At 44.1% G+C, this 19,994-nt stretch overlaps 1 protein-coding gene across 1 annotated transcript in view; it reads left to right on the top strand.

Annotated features, from left to right (window-relative positions):
* TET3 (tet methylcytosine dioxygenase 3) overlaps window positions 1-19,994 on the top strand; it is a 299,530-nt gene that overhangs the window by 108,238 nt on the left and 171,298 nt on the right. Inside the window, exon 3 of the mRNA XM_069214102.1 lies at window positions 6,721-9,322. Within this exon, the coding sequence (XP_069070203.1) occupies window positions 6,721-9,322 (2,602 nt within the window). The remainder of the gene's footprint in view (window positions 1-6,720; window positions 9,323-19,994) is intronic.

Here is a 19,994-nt window from a genome sequence, read left to right as displayed (position 1 = left end):
CTACTCCATATTTGACTCAGTAATGGTGTTTGGTTCTGTTGAAGGTTCATAGGCGACAGATGCTTCCGGGGGTGAATTATGGGGTGCAGGGAGGGCAGGAGAAGAGCGGGTTATTTGTTTCTTTTGTGCATATGTTTTCTTAACTGTTGTTGGTTTTTTTGTTTTTTTTGCACTCCGTTTCGCTGTCACATTATACCAATACGCTTGAAACAAACATTATACAAATAAACCTCTACAAAATTACACAGCTTCTCGCTGCTGGACACCTGAGGCTTCCCTGGCGGGGCACGCTTGCCCGGCTTTGCCTTATTCATTTGCTCTCCTATGGAAGCTCTTGACATTCTGTCATGGAACGTTAATTCTATTGGACCGTATAAAGCACTCAGTGGTATTACGCAGTACCCACCTGTTCCTCCCTTCCATTCTAATGCTTCAGGAGACCCACTGATGCACACATTGGCCATTCCTGCTTTGTCAGGGTTACAATAGGGTCTACCACACTGGATATGCCAAGGTAACTCGCATGGTGGGGATCCTTCTGCACTGATCCTTTGCCATGACAGTTACCCGAATAGTACTTGACCAGCAGGGCCGATACCTCCTTGCGGGTGGCATGGAAGGTCAGGCGATGAATCTCATATATTTCTATGTCCTGCCACTGCCCTGGACTCCTTCTTAACCACACTTGCAGAAGTAATGCTGACGCTTCCTGATGGTTTTACGGTAGTGGGGGGTGACTTTAATGCGGTCCCTGACCTGCAGATGGACTCAACTGGTGCCCTTCTGTGCACCGCTATGTTAGCTCTGGACATCTTTCCAACTGGGCGACTCCCCTTAGCTTATGTGACATCTGGAGACTGTGGAACCCCAGGCAAGGACAATATACATAACATCAGCTGCATATAGCTCTCATGCATTCTTTGTTCTTATTTTTATGCCCATCACTGACTGTGCTGGTGTCCCAGGTACAGATTGTCCTGCAGGAGATCTCCAGTCATGCCTCTGTCCTTCTTCATATAGGCATGGTGAGCAGCGCCTCACACCCAATGTGGAGGATTGATGCCTGGCATCTACAGGGTGAGATGTACAATTCTAGAAGATGAAATACAGGAGTATTTCCAAACTAACAGTGGAATGGTTCATTCTGCTGGCACCTTGTGGGGGGCCTGTGAGGCCACCATTAGAGACCATGCCAAAGCATAATTGGGGGCAGGAGAAATCTAAGCACCAACACATAACTCAGTTGGGGGCTTGTGCCCTCCGGCTAGTGGCACAATTCCCTGTTAATCCCCAGCGTGAGACACTAAGTCAGCTCAAGTTGACCTGTGCAGAGATCCCCCTCCTGTTGCATGAGGCAACGAGACTGATCTGGCGTGTCTCAACGGCGAGGGTATATGGCTGGAGAGATAAGAATTGTAAATTTTACTGGTTTGGCTACACAGCCTCTGGCTGGTCAAATGATACCAGAGATACTGGACAGTGACTGTAGTCCTCAGTGGACTACCCGCGCTGTTATCCAGATATTTGCCATGTACTATAGCCACGTCTATATCACAGTTCTGCGGCCACCGGCTGAAGTTGATTGCCGGCGTCCTAGATGGTATACCCCTTCCTCAGCCGTCCGGAGCCGAGATACAAGCCCTTGACCAACCCCTACTGATAGAGGAAAATGGAGCCACTATCTCGGCCATGGTGTCCAGGAAGTCCCACGGCCCTGATGGGAACCGTACTGAGTTCTATGCTAAATACAGAGAGGCTCTCGCCCCCTTCTTGCCTTCCTTCTAGAAGGAGGCAGTTGTGATGGGTTCCTTTCTGTGAGATATCAACATGGCCACTATTGTTGTTAAACCAAAAAAGCATCCCACCTACCTCCTGTACAACTAATCAACTAGTCTTCTTAATCAGTGAAGAGATCATTTTTTTTGCAACAATCCTGACCTAATGCCTAAAAAGAGTTCTCTAAACTCTTACACACCTGGACCAATGCAGGTTCATGGCTGCCAGAGGCACAAGACATTGTCTTAGAATACTTCATGTAGCTCTCGCCCGTCACCACTTGCTCATGTCCCAGCTAGCCCTGTTCCTCATAGACTTTGAGAAATCATTTGGTACAGTGGACTAGGGTTACCTCTCCCGTGTGCTGCAAAGGGCGGGGGAATTGGTCCTCGGTTCCGTAGCTTTGTCCAGGTGCTTTACTCTAACCTAACTTGCCAGGTACAGATTAATGGGATGATCTCAGAGTTCCCCCTTTTGCTGTGGGACTTGGTCCGGCTGTCCCTGGTTCCCCCTCTTCTTTGCCCTGGACATCGAGCCCCTTGCACAGCTCCGTTGTGATGCGCAGGGCTTGGAGTGGGATATGGAACATGAGGACAGCATTGTGCTATACCCAAATAATGCCCTCCTGTTTCTTTCCAACCCTGAAATAGGCATCACTCGCTGTCTCCAGCTCCTGCTGCTCTTTGCCAAAGCATTTGGACTGCACATTAAACCCACCAAGTCTGTACTGGAGCTGCAGTCATGTCACCCTTGTGGAGCTCTGTTGACTGGCAGACCAACATACCTGTACATTGGATGAGCTTCTAATACCTACATCCAGCAATGACTTTGTCCCTTAACCTTACCCCACTGACTCATAGAGTTAAGGCGGATCTGAAGAAGGTGCTCCCCCTTAACGTGATGGGCAGGATAGCTGTCAGGAATAAGACTGTGCGCCGTCCAGAACCCTCCCGAACCTCCCCTGTGCGTATTTGCTGTGCTTTATGCGCACCACTTGTCATCCCCTCTTGTTCCAGAAGTGTTCCTCAACGTCGCCTGCCCTGTGGTAAAGTTCATGTAGCTGCAGGGTCAAGACATTGGTGGACAAGATGCACTTATCAGTGCTATCCTATGAAGGGACTACAATTCCCATGTTTTTAGAGGCAGCAGCCATCTTGGGGTGTGGCAGGCCTATTAAGCCCAGCCACACCCAAGCACGTTGCTCACTATTTTGAAGACTTAGATGCAGTCAGACCTCGTGGGGGTTTCCTCTGAAGAAGAGCAGAATTCCTTCAGAGCAGATTGGCAGTAACTCAGAGGATCCTTGTTTCCATGGTGAATTCAGATACTAGTAGGTCGTACTCGTGGCAGTAAGGTCTTGATGAGCCCAATCCAGAAGGGAGTTATTTCCTCCGAAGTTAGAGCGGCCCCTTATCATAACGAGCAAAGCGTTTCAGGCCACATTGATAAAGCGCCCCGGGACTCGACATTCAAGCGCTTCAGTTCACAGGAGTAAAGCGCATTTGCCCAGCGCTTCAGTTCACAGGATTAAAGTGCATTTTCCTCGATATCCACAGCACTTCAGTTCACAAGAAGTAAAGCGCCCTTGGCGCAATATTCAAAACGCTTCAGTTCATAGGAGAAAAGCGCTCTTGGCATGACATTTAAAGCGCTTCAGTTCACAGGAAGTAGAGCGCCCTTGACACAGCATTCAAAGCGCTTCAGTTCACAGGAGTAAAGCGCCCTTGGCACAGTAATCAAGGCTCTTCAGTTTACATGAGTAAAACTTTCAGGTCTAGGTGGCAAATTTGAAAACATTTTAAAGATAAGCAAATCATAGTTTCATTTTTTTGGAAGCATAATATGTGAGATACGTGTTTAAGTCTTTGCGAATTTCTAGGCTGAGACCAAACGTTTTATGTTTATGAATGCATAGTAGTTGCATGATTGATGTTCAGAGTATGTTCGTGGTCCAAGACTCTTGCCTTCTCAAGGTTCAGAGGTCTCAGTTCGTTCTTGTTCCATGATACAGAGAAGGGCCACGCCCAGTTTTGTCTAAGGCTCATGACATTCGGAAGTATCATGATTTTACCCATTGTTTTTGTTCCATGTTTCAGAGAAGGGCCACGCCCAGTTTTTTGCCTAAAGCTTATGCCAACCTGAGGTATCATGATTTTACTAATTGTTCTTGTTCCATGATTCAGAAAAGGGCCACACCCAGTTTTGTCTAAGGCTCATGCCATTCTGAGGTATCATGATTCTACCAATTCTTCTTGTTCCAGGATTTACAGAAGGTCCACGCCCTATCTATAAGGGTCTCAACACTTGCATTCATGGAGATGCCTTTGTCTATTCCATAAGGGTCTCAACACTTGCATTCATGGAGATGCCTTTGTCTATTCCATAAGGGTCTCAACACTTGCATTCACGGAGACGCCTTTGTCTATTCCATAGGGGGCTCAACACTTGCATTCACGGAGACGCCTTTGTCTATCCCATAAGGGTCTCAACTCTTGCATCCATGGAGACGCCTTTATCTAAGTGTATAATTGCATGTTGATGTTGTTATGAACAAATATATACATACATGCTTAACCATTTTCCTTTTTAGATCTCTCTCCCTGCAGTTCCCTATCCTAATTTCCCTTCCCCTCGCTTGGATTCATCAATACTCAGTGTTATAATAACTTTCTGAGTTGGTGACGCCGGGAGGTGGGCCATTTGTTCTACGGCGTGCAGATCCCGAGGAAAGGGCACTGTGACTCTAGCCTTCTAGAAGATGATGGTGTTGCCAAGATTTTTCAATCTCTTTGAGAACTTTCTGCAGGTGATACCCTGCCATTGGTTTTGCAAGATGAATTTGGCAGCGATCTCTTTAACACAACTCTGGTGGCCTTGGTTTTGTCAACTTCTAGCTTTATTACCTTGCATCTCAGCTTTTGGTGATAAATGACTGGTTCAGAGGGGCATGGTCCAACCCAGTATACATGATGGAACTGACCTCGCTGAGGTTTCAGAGGATCATGGTCATGCTGTACAGCGCCTTTGTCTACTGTCATGCAGGTGGTGACCTGGGTGATCTTTCCTGGGTGGCGAGCTGCACTTCGTCACACTCCAAACTCTCCCAACAGACTCCCCTGTGGCAGGGTACATGGTTGGGTGAAACGGTTGAGCTGGAAGGCTTAGCTTGTTTTCAGTGCCATAGGCATTTCACAGCTGGGCAATGTCTGGTCTGGTACACAACTGTACTCCTTTCAGTAACTTCAATCCACATATGCATTATCCTGTACACAATTTCACAAATATCTACACCTTCATGCTGCGGACCCACATTCCATATGGCATGCTTCTCCCTAAATTGAGTCCCCTGGAGACTAAGATCCTGATGGGTGCATTGGCAAAGGGTGTTGCCTCACAGATATACCGCGCACTGATTATTATTGGCACCTCCACACTCCCGGTGAGAGGCTGGCTGGGATCGCTCGAGGATGAGGATTGGCGTGATGCATTGATTGCCCACCCAGTCATCACAATCTCCTCCTGACTTCATTTGGCGCAAATGTACTGCCTGGAGCGTGCTTATCTCACTCCTGACCGATTGTGTAAGGTGGGTCTCCTTTACAGTCCTGCATGTTTTTGGTGCCCACAAACTCCTGCAGAGTTCAACCACGTGGTAACACAGTACTGGACCTATGTGGCTGCTGAATTATCAGCGGTACTGGACTGGAAAAGGAAACGTTCACCGCAGTTGCTGCTTGAGGGCAGTGGAGGCTCAAGGGCCTACTGAGCGCATTTGGGTACAGCTAACATGATGGCCAAGTGAGATATAGCTGCCCGCTGGCGAGCCCAAAGCCCCCCACAGTGCCACAGTGGCGTCACAGAGTGGACAGGTGTAACCAGTAGGAGAGACCAGTTTAGAAGTCCAGGTGATGCCTGTCCAAGAACGCCAGGATTTAGGGTAAATGGTGGAACCTTTTTGGGCTTTGACCGCTACTGCAACTGACCATTCATTTTCTCTGCTGGTTCCACTGACATTGCTGTCTTTGCTATACTCTAAACATAATGTATTGCTGTTGCACTATGAGTACTAAAAATGATGTGACCGCTTTTGTACTGAAACCAATAACAATTTTTTATTTAAGGAAAAAAATGCTCAACTCTGGGGGGTGGGGGAGGTCAGTTAGAATGCAGGAGTCGGTAGGATTCTGAAAATACCCACCTCATTTTACGATATAAAGCTATCCTTTGAATCAGTATCCTATACAAAGAACTGTGCAGAAGCAGAAATCTTCATCTTAAAATGATCCTGTGTATTTTGTGTAATTTGGGGTTCCTATGATTTGCTGTGCGCACTGCATGATTGAGCAATTGTTCTCATAGTTTCAGTTGTTAATTCATGACTGTTCCTCTATAGCTACATTTTAGGGGAATAATTCCCTACGTACCTCTATCTTCTTATAGGTTGTAATTTCTAAACTGTCCTTTGGTAGTATGCCTCCTAGTTAAAAAGCATTGCTGACATTGGAGTTATCATATCCCAACTGATTAACTATTGTGTTATGCTTGAGAAAATGTAATTTTCTCTGGCCCCTGTGTTTTTCAGTCAAATTTTGCCTAGAAGAATTAGAATTTGCCAAAAAATGGCAATACTTGTTAAGATAGAAATCTAAAACACTTCATTAACAAATATGCCGAATTCAGGCACCTTTCTATAAGCTCCATTTGTTTTATTAGGTGTTTTATGCTCCTCTGAAATAGTTTTGATGTAGTCATAGCACAAACAATTTGTTTTCGATCATTTTGTTCAGACTTTGGTACTGTGTTTTTTTTCTTTTGGGGGGGGGCTGCCTTTATAAATAATAGAAGGGGCACTTCCTAGGGGATTCATTGTACATTTCTAGCCTTTTAACTCAATGAAGGTATCATAATTTAATTTATAAAATATTTATTTTCATTACATTTTAGACTGGTCTGGAGAGAAGCCTGGGTGATGGACTCAAAACTGACCATCTGGAAGGAGGAAGGGTTAATCATGTTGAAGAACGAAGGCTGAAAACAGACGTTCCTCCAAACTTTATAAACGGGTCCTGTGAGGAAATGGGAAGCAAAATGATCATGGAGGCAAAAGAATGGATAAACGGCCATTCAATGGATCAGAACGCAAATGAAAAGCTTAACTGGGGGGCCATGCCTGTACTGAGTCAAGCAGTAGTTCCTAACAATGCCAGCCTTGAGGATGCTAGAAACTTGGTTGCGTTCTCTGCAGTAGCTGAAGCCATGTCTTCTTATGCCATGCCAGTATCTGTACCCCAATCACAGCTGTCCATGCATTTATATGAGAAGTTTAACTATGAAATGGGCAGAGATGGTGCAGGTGTACCACCACTTTCTGTTTCAAATAAATTGGCAACTGCTGAGGAGCTTAACTCATTCAAAACTGCTCTGACTCTGGCAAAGCATGGTGTGAAACCACCAAACTGCAATTGTGAAGGACCAGAATGTCCTGACTATCTTGAATGGCTGGAGAAGAAAATACAATCTGCCATTCGTGAAGACCCAAATCCATCTCACCCGCTCAGTCAGGTACATAATATGCCTTCAGGGAAAGCAGACATTCTAGATCATGTACCAGCTATAGAGAACATTCTTTCACAGTGCTCTTCAAACCCCCTTCCCTTCTCTCAAAGTGCACTGAGCATTGCAAAGGAGAAAAACATCAGTCTTCAGACAGCCATTGCAATCGAAGCACTAACTCAGTTGTCATCTGCTCTTCCACAACAGTCGGGGGAAGTTCCTTCTCCCCACAGTGGCCGTTTACAAACCTTCCCATTGCCTTCACAGCATCATTTAGTACACCCAGCCTCTTCCGACAGCTCCAAATCCCATGTTTTACCCATGTGCAATGACCTGTTTGCCAACGACATCTCTCAACCATATATTGAAAAGAAGTTGCTGCAGATGTCACATGCTCAAATGCTATCTCCGTGGGAACAAGTGAAAAAAACTGACCAGGAGCTGTCGCACTACATCCCTGATCACAACCTCTTAAATCCACCCAGCTTGTTCAATGTCCCAACACCAATCAAAAAGGAATTTCCTACAGATTGGGGCACAGAAGTGAAAACTAAGAACAGCTTGTGGGATCTAAATTCTGAGCAGTGTCCTTCAGAGGGTGACCCAATGAGTGGTTTAAAACAACTCCTAGGCGATGCAAATGATTTTATCAAGTCTGAATTTAAGAGACCAGAAGTTTTTAATAGTAAATTGAAATCTGTTAAACCCAAGGTTGAGCCCCAATCCCCAAATTTGAACAATGGTTCTAACAATGATATCTACAAATTGACAGCTGACCAGCAGTTGTCTCAGCTTTTACAAGAAAATACTTTTCACAAAGAGGGGCCAGCTCTACATCAGCAGAACATTCACCATAAAAGGCATCTTTTTCAGGATGAAAACCTACCCCTACCCAATTTACCGGAGCAGCAAAACTGGTGGATTCCCAAGTCTGAAAATACACTCCAAAATCACACTGAAAAGTCTGCAAAAGAAAGGAAGAAAAGAGTGCAGTCGCCTTTGCTAGGCCAGGTTGACTTGAAGGCCAAACCACAAAAGAAAGCAGTAGTTCAGATTAAGAAAGCAAAACAAAAAGATACTAATCCTGCATGTTTACCCATGCTCCAAATACAGGCGGATGGATTTAATAAATCCCAAAATACAGAGAATCATTCAAATGAAATTCAAGCAGATCAGTATCTTCCTGAAATTGGCATTAAACAGCTACTCCCCTCGCCATCACAGCTCAGTTCACAGTCTCTGCTGCAAAAACAGCTTGAAAACACTGATGTTTCGGACACTCAAGAAATGTGCACTCCAAGGCCTTCTAATGCTGAAGAAACTCAAAACCAAGGTGACACCAGTGTTTCAAACTACACCTCCTGCTTGTTGACCTCTCAGTTGAGCAGCAGTTCTAAACAAGATGAAACGACGAACAAACCATTAAATGTGGACTCACTGCCAATTCCAAATGAAATGAACTCCGTAGATGCCAAATTTCAAGAGCTAATAAGAGAATTTGAAGCAGAATTTGGAGAGGACTTTTCTTTAGTAAATTCCACACTCCCATCGCAAAGCACTGAAGGTCTTGGGACAAAGGTGACCCCCTACACCTCTTCTCTTCCCCTCACTCCAAAGCCAACCAACACCTCTCCTTTATTTACGCAAGCAACCTCTTTTGGGAATTCCACTTCCTCCTCTGATTGTGCATATACTACGGTTTCTGCATCTCAAGTAATTTCTCAGCATTTATTTTCATCTAAATCTCCAAAGCAGGTTAAAATAGAATCCTCTGGTGCTTTGACGGTGCTGTCTACCACTTGCTTCTACCCTGATGAAAGTCAAGATGGAGATCCTTTTCTTGATTCCACACCCACAAAAAATGAACCCTTCATCCCATCTTTAAGTGGATTTTTGGAATCTCCGTTAAAATATCTGGATTCTCCAACCAAAAGCTTATTTGACACTCCATCTAAGAAGGCTCAAGCCGAATTTCCAACCTGTGACTGCGTAGGTAAGTTAATTTTTCTTTTCAACTGGAAAATAACTTTGTGTTAGTCACAGTTCATCTGCAGCATTATTTGTTGGACTTCAAAGTATAAACCTGTTTTAAAGCTCCCACTAAGAGGTTTGAAGTTAATTTAGTGAAAGTTTATACTTTTCATCTGATTTCTTATATGGCTTGGCCAACTTTTGGTGACAATGCTGTTAAAAGTGGGCCAGTCTATTATTCTGTGTTTGTTTTAATAATGATTGTTGTGTGACTATACAGACTTACATTTAAAACCAGTCAAGGTTCTAAGAACAGTTTGATGAAAACTAGGCTTCGGCATAGTCCTGACTATTGTGATGTGACTAGTTTATGTAGACTTTTTTATTTTTTTATTTTTTTTAACTTCACTAGTTCTATCATTAAAATGGCAGGCGGTTGTTATGCAAATCCCTCTAATTGTATTGTAGTGCCATTTGGTTAGCACTTCACTACTTCTTTAGAAGTATAAGAAGCTTTCTGTGCTTTCAGTCAAGTAGCTGCTCCGCTTGTATCATAAATATAGTATGTAATACCCCCTGCTGAGGTTGAGAAACTCATTTTTTCACTGGGTTCTGAGGGGCCCTTGAAGTGCATTGATGCAAAATGCGTTGGCTGTAGTTTGACTACATGGGAACCTTTGGGTGATGTATGTGAACTTCGAAGGTGATATAATAATGGTTTGTCAAAACATCACTGTGCATGAGCTGGTGTGGATAGTCCGACAGTAGATGTAGCTGCTGTGAGTGCCATCTATACAGGGACTTTCTTACTTAGTAATTGCTATTCATGAGCATCAGTGGCTCCACAGAGGGTGTACCATGATGAAGTCCACCTAGTAGCAAGAACGAACCCTATTGTGTGCCGTGCCCTTGATATCAACAGAAAGCCTGACACTCTAGAGGCACTGGACAAAACCATTAATTGAGCACTGTATGAAATCTACCCTTAAATGACTTCCGCCAGCCCACTGGGGGCCCTGTCAAGCCACAAGGAACACTTTCTGCAGTCCACTCTCAGGTAAAAGGACCAATCCAGCTAGGCATTTGAATGCATTATGCTATCTTCAGGCCCGGGTTGCAATGCTGTTTTGCATCATACGATGACAAGTGTTTGTTTCTCTTCTCTTTAACAGCGATATTTTTATGGTGTAACACAGGGTAAGCTCTACATAGGAAAATGGAGTGTAGTAATGGTATCTCTTTATTTGTCTCATCTTTGAAGAGTATTAAATAAACCTGTACCTGTCTTCTCTATTAGCAGATTTGTGCCCGAGAGACAATAGTTTGCCTACCGAGCAATTGTACAATTCTCTCAGGAATTCATTTTTCGTTATTATTATTAATCCATTCCTTCTTCCATAGGACCAATAACAGGGAAGATGACAGATGCTCTTTTTGTACAACACAGTGAAAACAATTCAGAAACAAACGTTTGCAGCAACGTTTGTGCCTAAACTTGCATGCAGACAAACTCTTTGCTTCCCTTTCTTAAATCCTCCTCTCTATGTTGGGTAATGGATCCTGCTTTCTTTCTTAAGCAACTCGCTGCCTTTTCACTTCCATGTTATTTTTGTCCAGCATGCATACTTACATCTTCCACCCCCCAGAGTTTCTGCATATTTAGTAGGTCAATGGTTCTTAACCTGTGCTCCCACGACCCCTGGGGTTCCGTGAGGCTAACTCGGTGGGTATCTATGATTTGTTTTACAAAATTAAATAATCTTATAATTGGTACATTAAAATGAATACATTTTGCACAACTAAAGAAGCCAAACTGAATATCTGAAAACCTTTCCTATATTTGATTGTGATTGGGCAAAATATTTAAGCATTTGTTTAGTGTCTATTTGTTTCTGTTTTGTGTATTGTTTTGAGGGTGAGATCATAGAAATTGCTTAATATTGACTCAGTGGGGGAACCTGGATTCCAGTAATAATTCACTAGGGATCCACAGAAGTGAAAATGTTAACAATCGCTGCATATGGGTCTGTGATGGTATGACTTATTACCAGTTCGTCCCTTCCACACTTAAAGGCGTGTGATGTTGTTTTCCTTTAGCCCAAGCTTATTGATTGATATTTTTACTGTCAGACATTTATAGCAACTTTTTATGACGACCTGTTCTGGACAGATGCTCTGCTACCATTAACGTATTCTGAGTCTTCATTGCGGTCTGTTGGAGGTCTTGCCTTATGGAATCCTCCTCACCTAATAGTGAGCAATTGTTAATGGCGATGAAGAAACTGTGAAGCTGTGCAGTAACCACCAATGTTTTGGTTTGCAGTTGCAATGCATTCCAAAACGCATGTACTAAGATTAATTGGACACAATTAAACTGGATCATTTTGTCATGCTGTTAGCTCATCAAATATGTAACAGTGCTTTGGCAGAAGGGGGCATGGCCATTGACCACTGGCATCTAGCCCTGGAGGTTGGTCAGAGTAAGAATTTCTTAAAGGAACCTTTTTGGAAAAATGTGTTTCTTAACCTTATTGTTTTGTGAGTCGAATACACCCCTTCAGAGTTCATTTAGCTACACTTGTATGTGGGCAGGGATATGGTCTGAAGCCAACCTCAGTAGGATCATTTTTGCATGAAGAACGGTAAATTGACTTGTGTATGCAAAAGCCTAGGAAATCGGTTCTAAAATCAATAGTGGTGACACCAGTTCGCAGTTTAAAGGTGTGTATATGTAATTGAGCAAGTCAAGACTTTTCAAAGTGCGTTGCTGTTTGGCAGTGTCATATAGGAGGACAATGTGATGTCCATATGCCATTTTTTAAGACCATTTCCTGTGACCTTCTCCAATATTTTTCCAGCTGGCATAGTGTACCCAGCTTTTCTATCTATAATGCTTTAAAGAGCACGCCAATCAACTCAGCTAAAAGTTTTGCTGCAGCATTTGGGTTCTTAACATGAATACATCATTGAATCACTTAAACCTCTTTATTGTTTCTCTTTGGTTCGTTATTAATGCAACTTTCCTGCCCTCTGCTTTGTTTCCACTGCTACTATTATTTCCTTTGCATGCCACTGCCCTCTGCTTGGTACACCTGGGCACTTTTTCATTGGAACTATCAGTCCCTCATAATCTGCAGTGTTGTTGTCAAATATGGTTGAGGAATTCCTCCTAGCGGCATAAGTCCACATTGTAAGAATGATTCCAAAAACATAATCCTTATATAATTGTGCATGGTGAGGCATTGTGCTTTGGCGAGGGCACATAAGAATGTTAAGCTTGAGTCTTGTTTTACTCTACATTCCTCAGTCAAGATTCATGTTTGTTCATGCCCATTTTCTGTATCTAGTTACCCTGAGAATGTGTTTCTGGATTTGACATTCAAAACTTTGAGGCAAATGGCAATTACTTGTGTTTTCTACCTTTTTGCAGAAGAGGCTCAGTTCTTGATCTTGAATACTTGACTATTCTCTCCTTGGAGGTGATAACTAATGTCTTAAGTGTTCTTGCTGCCTGTGTGCAGTCCTTGACTAAACATTGACAACATATTTGTGTTTGCCACAGTATTGAACTCTGGTTCCAAAACTGTAGGCTTTCCTGAAAATACCTTTCCTTTCATGTGAAAATGTAAGAACTTTGCTAAAATCGTTAAGGGACAAAGCTTTTCTCTTTCTTTGATTAGGCAGCATGAGGGAATTTCCCTATGGTTGATCAAATTGCTATCATGTCTTGAGTTATTATGGGCTGATCTGTGAAGAAGCTCAGTTTCTGGGTCCTCAGGCACTAGGGTTCTCATCTGAGCTTCATCTTCCTGCTATTTGAGCATGGCATGATACTGAGGAATAGGAATGCCAAGTGTCGAGGGTCCATTGTGCTCTCGATCATTCTATCTAGATCTCTTCTTATAGTCCTCAGCACATACTCCCAATCCAAGGGTAGTCCATAATATCTCATACTTGTTTGCAGGATTGTTGCAGGATTTGCGGGATTTACCATACTTCATCAATAAGTCCAGCAGAAGTCTTCAGACAAAACAAGTTCACCTGTTTGGGAAGCGTCGTCTTTTGTATGTGGGTTCAAATATGTTTAGTTTGCCTATCATGACTTATATGTTGCAAATCGCAGTCAGCCTTGTAAGCAACCATCTTGCTTGCATACAGATGTACATTATCTCTGGTTCGATGGCATCTGTCGCTGTAGATACACATGGTCTGCATAGCTCGCCATCTGGTGTTGGGTCGGAGTGTTACAAGTTGTTTTTCTTCGAAGAAGTGTTTTCGAGTCACTGTACCGAGTGACTCCTCCTTCTGTGCTCATTGCGCATGGGCGTCGACTCCATCTTCGATTGTTTTCTTTCCGCCATCGGGTTCGGACGTGTTCCTGTCGCTCCGAGTTTCGGAACGGAAAGATAGCTGAAAACTGAAGATTTTCGACGGTATCGTTGCGATCCGGTTCGAGATAAACACATACGACGACGCATTGAACATCGAAGCGCTTCGGTGCCCTTCGGGGTAGATTTCGGCACACCGTCGGGGCCTAGTCGGCCCGACCGCGTGGAGAACAACGCCGATGGAACGGACCCCGTTTCGATTCTGCCCTGAATGCCACAACAAATATCCCTATACGGACCAACACTCGGTCTGTAACCTGTGCCTGTCACCCGAGCACAGCGAAGAATCCTGTGAGGCCTGTCGGGCGTTCCGGTCCCGAAAAACTCTACGCGACCGTCAAGCGAGAAGACTGCAGATGGCGTCCACGCCAAAGGAGCATCGACAGTTCGAGACAGAAGAGGAACAGGAGGAATCCTTTTCCATCCAGGATTCAGACTCCGACGAACTCGACAATACAAAAACTGTGAGTAAGACGTCGAGATCAGAAATTAAAAAAGGCAAAAAGGCCCAGGGGACGCCACTGCCAACCGGCCATGGCTCAACCCAAATTCACGGTGACCAACAATCGGCACCGAAAAAGGCCCATTCAGTGTCGAGATCGTCCGACTCCGGTCGAGACACCGGCACGCAGCCTCCTCGGGACCGAGAGAGTGCTAAAGAGAAGCATCGACACCGAGAGTTCGGTGTCGACACGGATCGACGCCGAGACAGTGGCGCCGAAGACCATAGAGGCCAAGATTTTTCGGCACAAAAGAAAAGGAAGGTTACCTCGGAGCCGAAAGTACAAACAACAGGGTTTTCGGAGCCGAAAAAAGCACCAACAGACCCAGTTTCAGGCTCCTATACTGAAGAACTTTCTATGTCTTCACAAATGAAAAGACACAGACTCGAACAAGAACTGCAATCCACTGAAGTGGATCACACGCAAAAGCGTATTTTTATTCAGCAGGGGACAGGGAAGATCAGTACCCTTCCACCTGTCAAAAGAAAGAGAACACTTCAGTTTGTAGCACGAGAGGCTCCTCAACAACAAACAGCAAAGACGGTAACACCTCCTCCCTCGCCTCCACATGTAACTCCGGCTTCGCCAACTTACACCCCGTCACATTCGCCAGCTCACACCGCCATGAGCCACGACGACCAAGATCAAGACGCGTGGGACTTGTACGATGCACCAGTGTCTGATAACAGCCCAGACACATACCCAACTAGGCCATCACCACCTGAGGACAGCACAGCCTATTCACAAGTGGTGGCTAGAGCAGCTCAGTTCCATAATGTGGAACTACACTCTGAACAAGTAGAGGATGACTTTTTATTTAACACCCTCTCCTCCACCCACAGCTCCTACCAAAGCCTGCCTATGCTCCCAGGCATGCTACGCCATGCAAAGGAGATCTTCAAGGAGCCAGTTAAAAGTAGGGCAGTAACGCCTAGAGTGGACAAAAAGTATAAGGCGCCTCCTACGGACCCTGTATTCATCACCTCTCAGCTGCCACCAGATTCTGTGGTGGTAGGGGCTGCCAGAAAACGGGCAAATTCACACACTTCTGGGGATGCACCTCCCCCAGATAAAGAAAGCAGAAAGTTCGATGCAGCCGGGAAGAGGGTCGCTGTCCAGGCAGCAAACCAGTGGCGCATCGCAAACTCACAAGCGCTGCTAGCGCGATACCACAGAGCCCACTGGGATGAGATGCAGCATCTCATTGAACATCTCCCAAAAGATCTACAAAAGAGAGCAAAACAGGTTGTTGAAGAGGGTCAAAACATTTCCAACAATCAAATACGCTCCTCTATGGATGCAGCAGACACAGCCGCAAGGACCATTAATACGTCGGTTACCATCCGTAGGCACGCATGGCTCAGAACGTCTGGATTCAAGCCAGAAATTCAGCAGGCAGTACTTAACATGCCAGTAAACGAAAAACTTCTGTTCGGTCCGGAGGTCGATACAGCCATAGAAAAGCTCAAAAAGGACACTGACACTGCCAAGGCCATGGGCGCACTCTACTCCCCGCAGAGCAGAGGATCTTATACCACCTTCCGCAAAACACCTTTTAGAGGAGGGTTTCGGGGTCAGGCCACACAAGCCAGTACCTCACAGTCCGCACCGTCCACCTACCAGGGACAGTACAGGGGAGGCTTTCGGGGCCAGTATAGAGGAGGGCAATTCCCTAGGAATAGAGGAAGATTTCAAAGCCCCAAAACCACTACCAACAAGCAGTGACTCACACGTCACTCACCCCCCCCCACACAACACCAGTGGGGGGAAGGATAGGTCAATATTACGAAGCATGGGAGGAAATAACTACAGACACATGGGTCCTAGCAATTATCCAACATGGTTATTGCATAGAATTCCTGCAATTCCCTCCAGACATACCACCAAAATCACAAAATTTATCAAAACACCATTCACAGCTTCTAGAGATAGAAGTTCAAGCACTACTGCAAAAAAATGCAATAGAATTAGTACCAAGCACACAAATAAACACAGGAGTTTATTCACTGTACTTCTTGATACCAAAAAAGGACAAAACACTGAGACCAATTCTAGACCTCAGAGTAGTAAACACATTCATCAAATCAGACCACTTTCACATGGTCACACTACAAGAAGTGTTACCATTGCTCAAAAAACACAACTACATGACAACCCTAGACCTCAAGGACGCATATTTCCATATACCAATACATCAATCTCACAGAAAATATCTAAGGTTTGTATTCAAAGGAATACATTACCAATTCAAAGTATTGCCTTTCGGTTTAACAACCGCTCCAAGGGTATTCACAAAATGCCTAGCAGTAGTCGCTGCACACATCAGAAGGCAGCAAATACATGTATTCCCGTATCTAGACGACTGGCTAATCAAAACCAGTTCGCTCACACAATGCTCAAACCACACAAATCAAGTCATACAAACCCTCTACAAACTAGGGTTCACCGTCAACTTTGCAAAATCCAACATTCAGCCAAGCAAAGTACAGCAATATCTAGGAGCCATAATAGACACGACGAAAGGAGTAGCAACGCCAACTCCACAAAGAATTCACAATTTCAACAGAGTCATTCAACACATGTCTCCAAATCAAACCATACAAGCAAGAACAATACTACAGCTCCTAGGCATGATGTCCTCATGCATAGCCATTGTCCCAAACGCAAGACTGCACATGAGGCCCTTACAACAGTGCCTAGCCTCACAGTGGTCTCAAGCACAGGGTCACCTTCTAGATCTGGTGTTAATAGACCGCCAAACTTACCTCTCGCTTCTATGGTGGAACAGTATAAATTTAAACAAAGGGCGGCCTTTCCAAGACCCAGTGCCACAGTACGTAATAACAACAGATGCTTCCATGACAGGGTGGGGAGCACATCTCAATCAACACAACATAAGAGGACAATGGAACATACATCAAACGAAACTGCATATAAATCATCTAGAATTATTAGCAGTTTTTCAAGCACTAAAAGCTTTCCAACCAATCATAACCCACAAATACATCCTTGTCAAAACAGACAACATGACAACGATGTATTATCTAAACAAACAAGGAGGAACACATTCAACGCAGTTAAGCTTATTAGCTCAAAACATATGGAAGTGGGCAATCCACCATCAAATTCGCCTAATAGCACAGTTTATTCCAGGGATCCAGAATCAACTGGCAGACAATCTCTCTCGAGATCACCAGCAAGTCCACGAATGGGAAATCCACCCACAAATTCTGAACACCTACTTCACACTCTGGGGAACACCTCAAATAGACTTATTTGCAACAAAAGAGAACGCAAAATGCCAAAACTTCGCGTCCAGATACCCACACAAGCAATCCCAAGGCAATGCCCTATGGATGAACTGGTCAGGAATATTTGCTTACGCTTTTCCTCCTCTCCCTCTCCTCCCGTATCTAGTAAACAAATTGAGTCAAAACAAACTCAAACTCATTTTAATAGCACCAACGTGGGCAAGACAACCCTGGTACACAACACTGCTAGATCTTTCTGTAGTACCCCACATCAAACTACCGAACAAACCAGATCTGTTAACGCAACACAACCAACAGATCAGACACCCAGATCCAGCATCGCTGAATCTAGCAATCTGGCTCCTGAAATCCTAGAATTCGGACACTTACAACTTAGCCAAGAGTGTATGGAAGTCATAAAGCAGGCCAGAAGGCCATCCACTAGACACTGCTACGCAAGTAAGTGGAAAAGATTTGTTTGTTACTGCCATCATAATCAGATACAACCACTAGACGCAACTCCAAAACATATAGTAAATTACTTGCTCCATTTACAAAAAGCAAAGCTAGCCTTCTCTTCTATTAAAATACACCTTGCAGCAATATCTGCATACCTGCAGACTACCTATTCAACTTCCTTGTATAGGATACCAGTCATCAAAGCATTCATAGAAGGTCTTAAAAGAATTATACCACCAAGAACACCACCTGTTCCTTCATGGAACCTAAACGTGGTCCTAACAAGACTCATGGGCCCACCTTTCGAACCCATGCACTCTTGCGGAATACAATTCCTAACCTGGAAAGTTGCCTTTCTCATCGCCATTACATCTCTGAGAAGAGTAAGTGAAATTCAAGCGTTCACAACACCGGAACCTTTTATACAAATACATAAAAATAAGGTCGTCCTACGACCTAATCCAAAATTTTTACCAAAAGTTATTTCACCGTTCCATCTAAATCAAACGGTAGAACTACCACTTTTTTTCCCACAGCCAGATTCTGTGGCTGAAAGAGCACTACATACATTAGATGTCAAAAGAGCATTAATGTACTACATTGACAGAACAAAGAACATCAGAAAGACTAAACAGCTATTTATTGCATTCCAAAAACCTCATGCAGGTAACCCAATATCAAAACAAGGTATAGCCAGATGGATTGTTAAATGCATCCAAATCTGCTACCTTAAAGCAAAAAGACAACTGCCCATTACTCCCAGGGCACATTCAACAAGGAAAAAAGGTGCTTCAATGGCCTTTTTAGGAAATATCCCAATGCATGAAATATGTAAGGCAGCCACATGGTCTACGCCTCACACATTCACCAAACACTACTGTATAGATGTGCTATCCGCACAACAAGCTACAGTAGGTCAAACAGTATTAAGAACTCTATTTCAGACAACTTCTACTCCTACAGGCTAAACCACCGCTTATGGGGAAATAACTGCTTACTAGTCTATGCAGACCATGTGTATCTACAGCGACAGATGCCATCGAACTGAAAATGTCACTTACCCAGTGTACATCTGTTCGTGGCATCAGTCGCTGAGATTCACATGGGCCCACCCACCTCCCCGGAAGCCTGTAGCAGTTCAGAAGTTACCTTCAATTTTGTACATTTGTATATATATTATTTAAACCTTTAATAGGTACATACTTACACATTTCATTGCGCGGGCACTATTACTATAGTACAACTCCTACCTCACCCTCTGCGGGGAAAACAATCGAAGATGGAGTCGACGCCCATGCGCAATGAGCACAGAAGGAGGAGTCACTCGGTACAGTGACTCGAAAACACTTCTTCGAAGAAAAACAACTTGTAACACTCCGACCCAACACCAGATGGCGAGCTATGCAGACCATGTGAATCTCAGCGACTGATGCCACGAACAGATGTACACTGGGTAAGTGACATTTTCATTATTGGCCTTAACACCAACATAATGCGAGTTGACACTTGTAGGATGACAATTCACTTAACTATCTTATTGTGAATAAGCTCTGCAAATACAGTTTGCCCTATCCTGCCCTCAAAAAAGGGGGTGGGATGAAAAATAATGGTCTGCATATAAATATATTAAAGAAGTTGTTTGCGACTGATGATATTCATGAACTTACCCTTGGCATCTCTCCGCAAGCCCATCTTTGGAAGTTATCCTGCTGAAAAAAAACAAGTGTCAGACTGGTTACTTTTTCTCCCTCATACCCAGACTATGGTTTAAACCATCTTCTTTCAGCTGTTCAGATTGTGGTAAGTAAGTCATTCTAACACTTACGAAGATGGGGCTATGGCAGAGAGGTCTGTTTTGATTGAATGCTTGACTAATGTTAACGATCTCTTCACTAGCCTCCCCCTGGAGGGGTGGGGGTGTGTGTTCTAAAACCTTCCTTGTGCATGAGATCCGTTCCTCGCACCAAGGTCTTTCATTAACCCACGCATTGAAACCAGCTAAAATTCGACAGATTGAATAGATTCCAAAGGCCTTAAATCTTGGAGAACAGTCAAGCTCAAGTCAGGAAATGGGGGTGAATGACTGCAATCAG

Source organism: Pleurodeles waltl, chromosome 11 (genome assembly GCF_031143425.1).
Source record: "Pleurodeles waltl isolate 20211129_DDA chromosome 11, aPleWal1.hap1.20221129, whole genome shotgun sequence".
Classification (NCBI taxonomy): domain Eukaryota; kingdom Metazoa; phylum Chordata; class Amphibia; order Caudata; family Salamandridae; genus Pleurodeles; species Pleurodeles waltl.
This window is presented reverse-complemented; position numbering and strand designations above follow the sequence as displayed.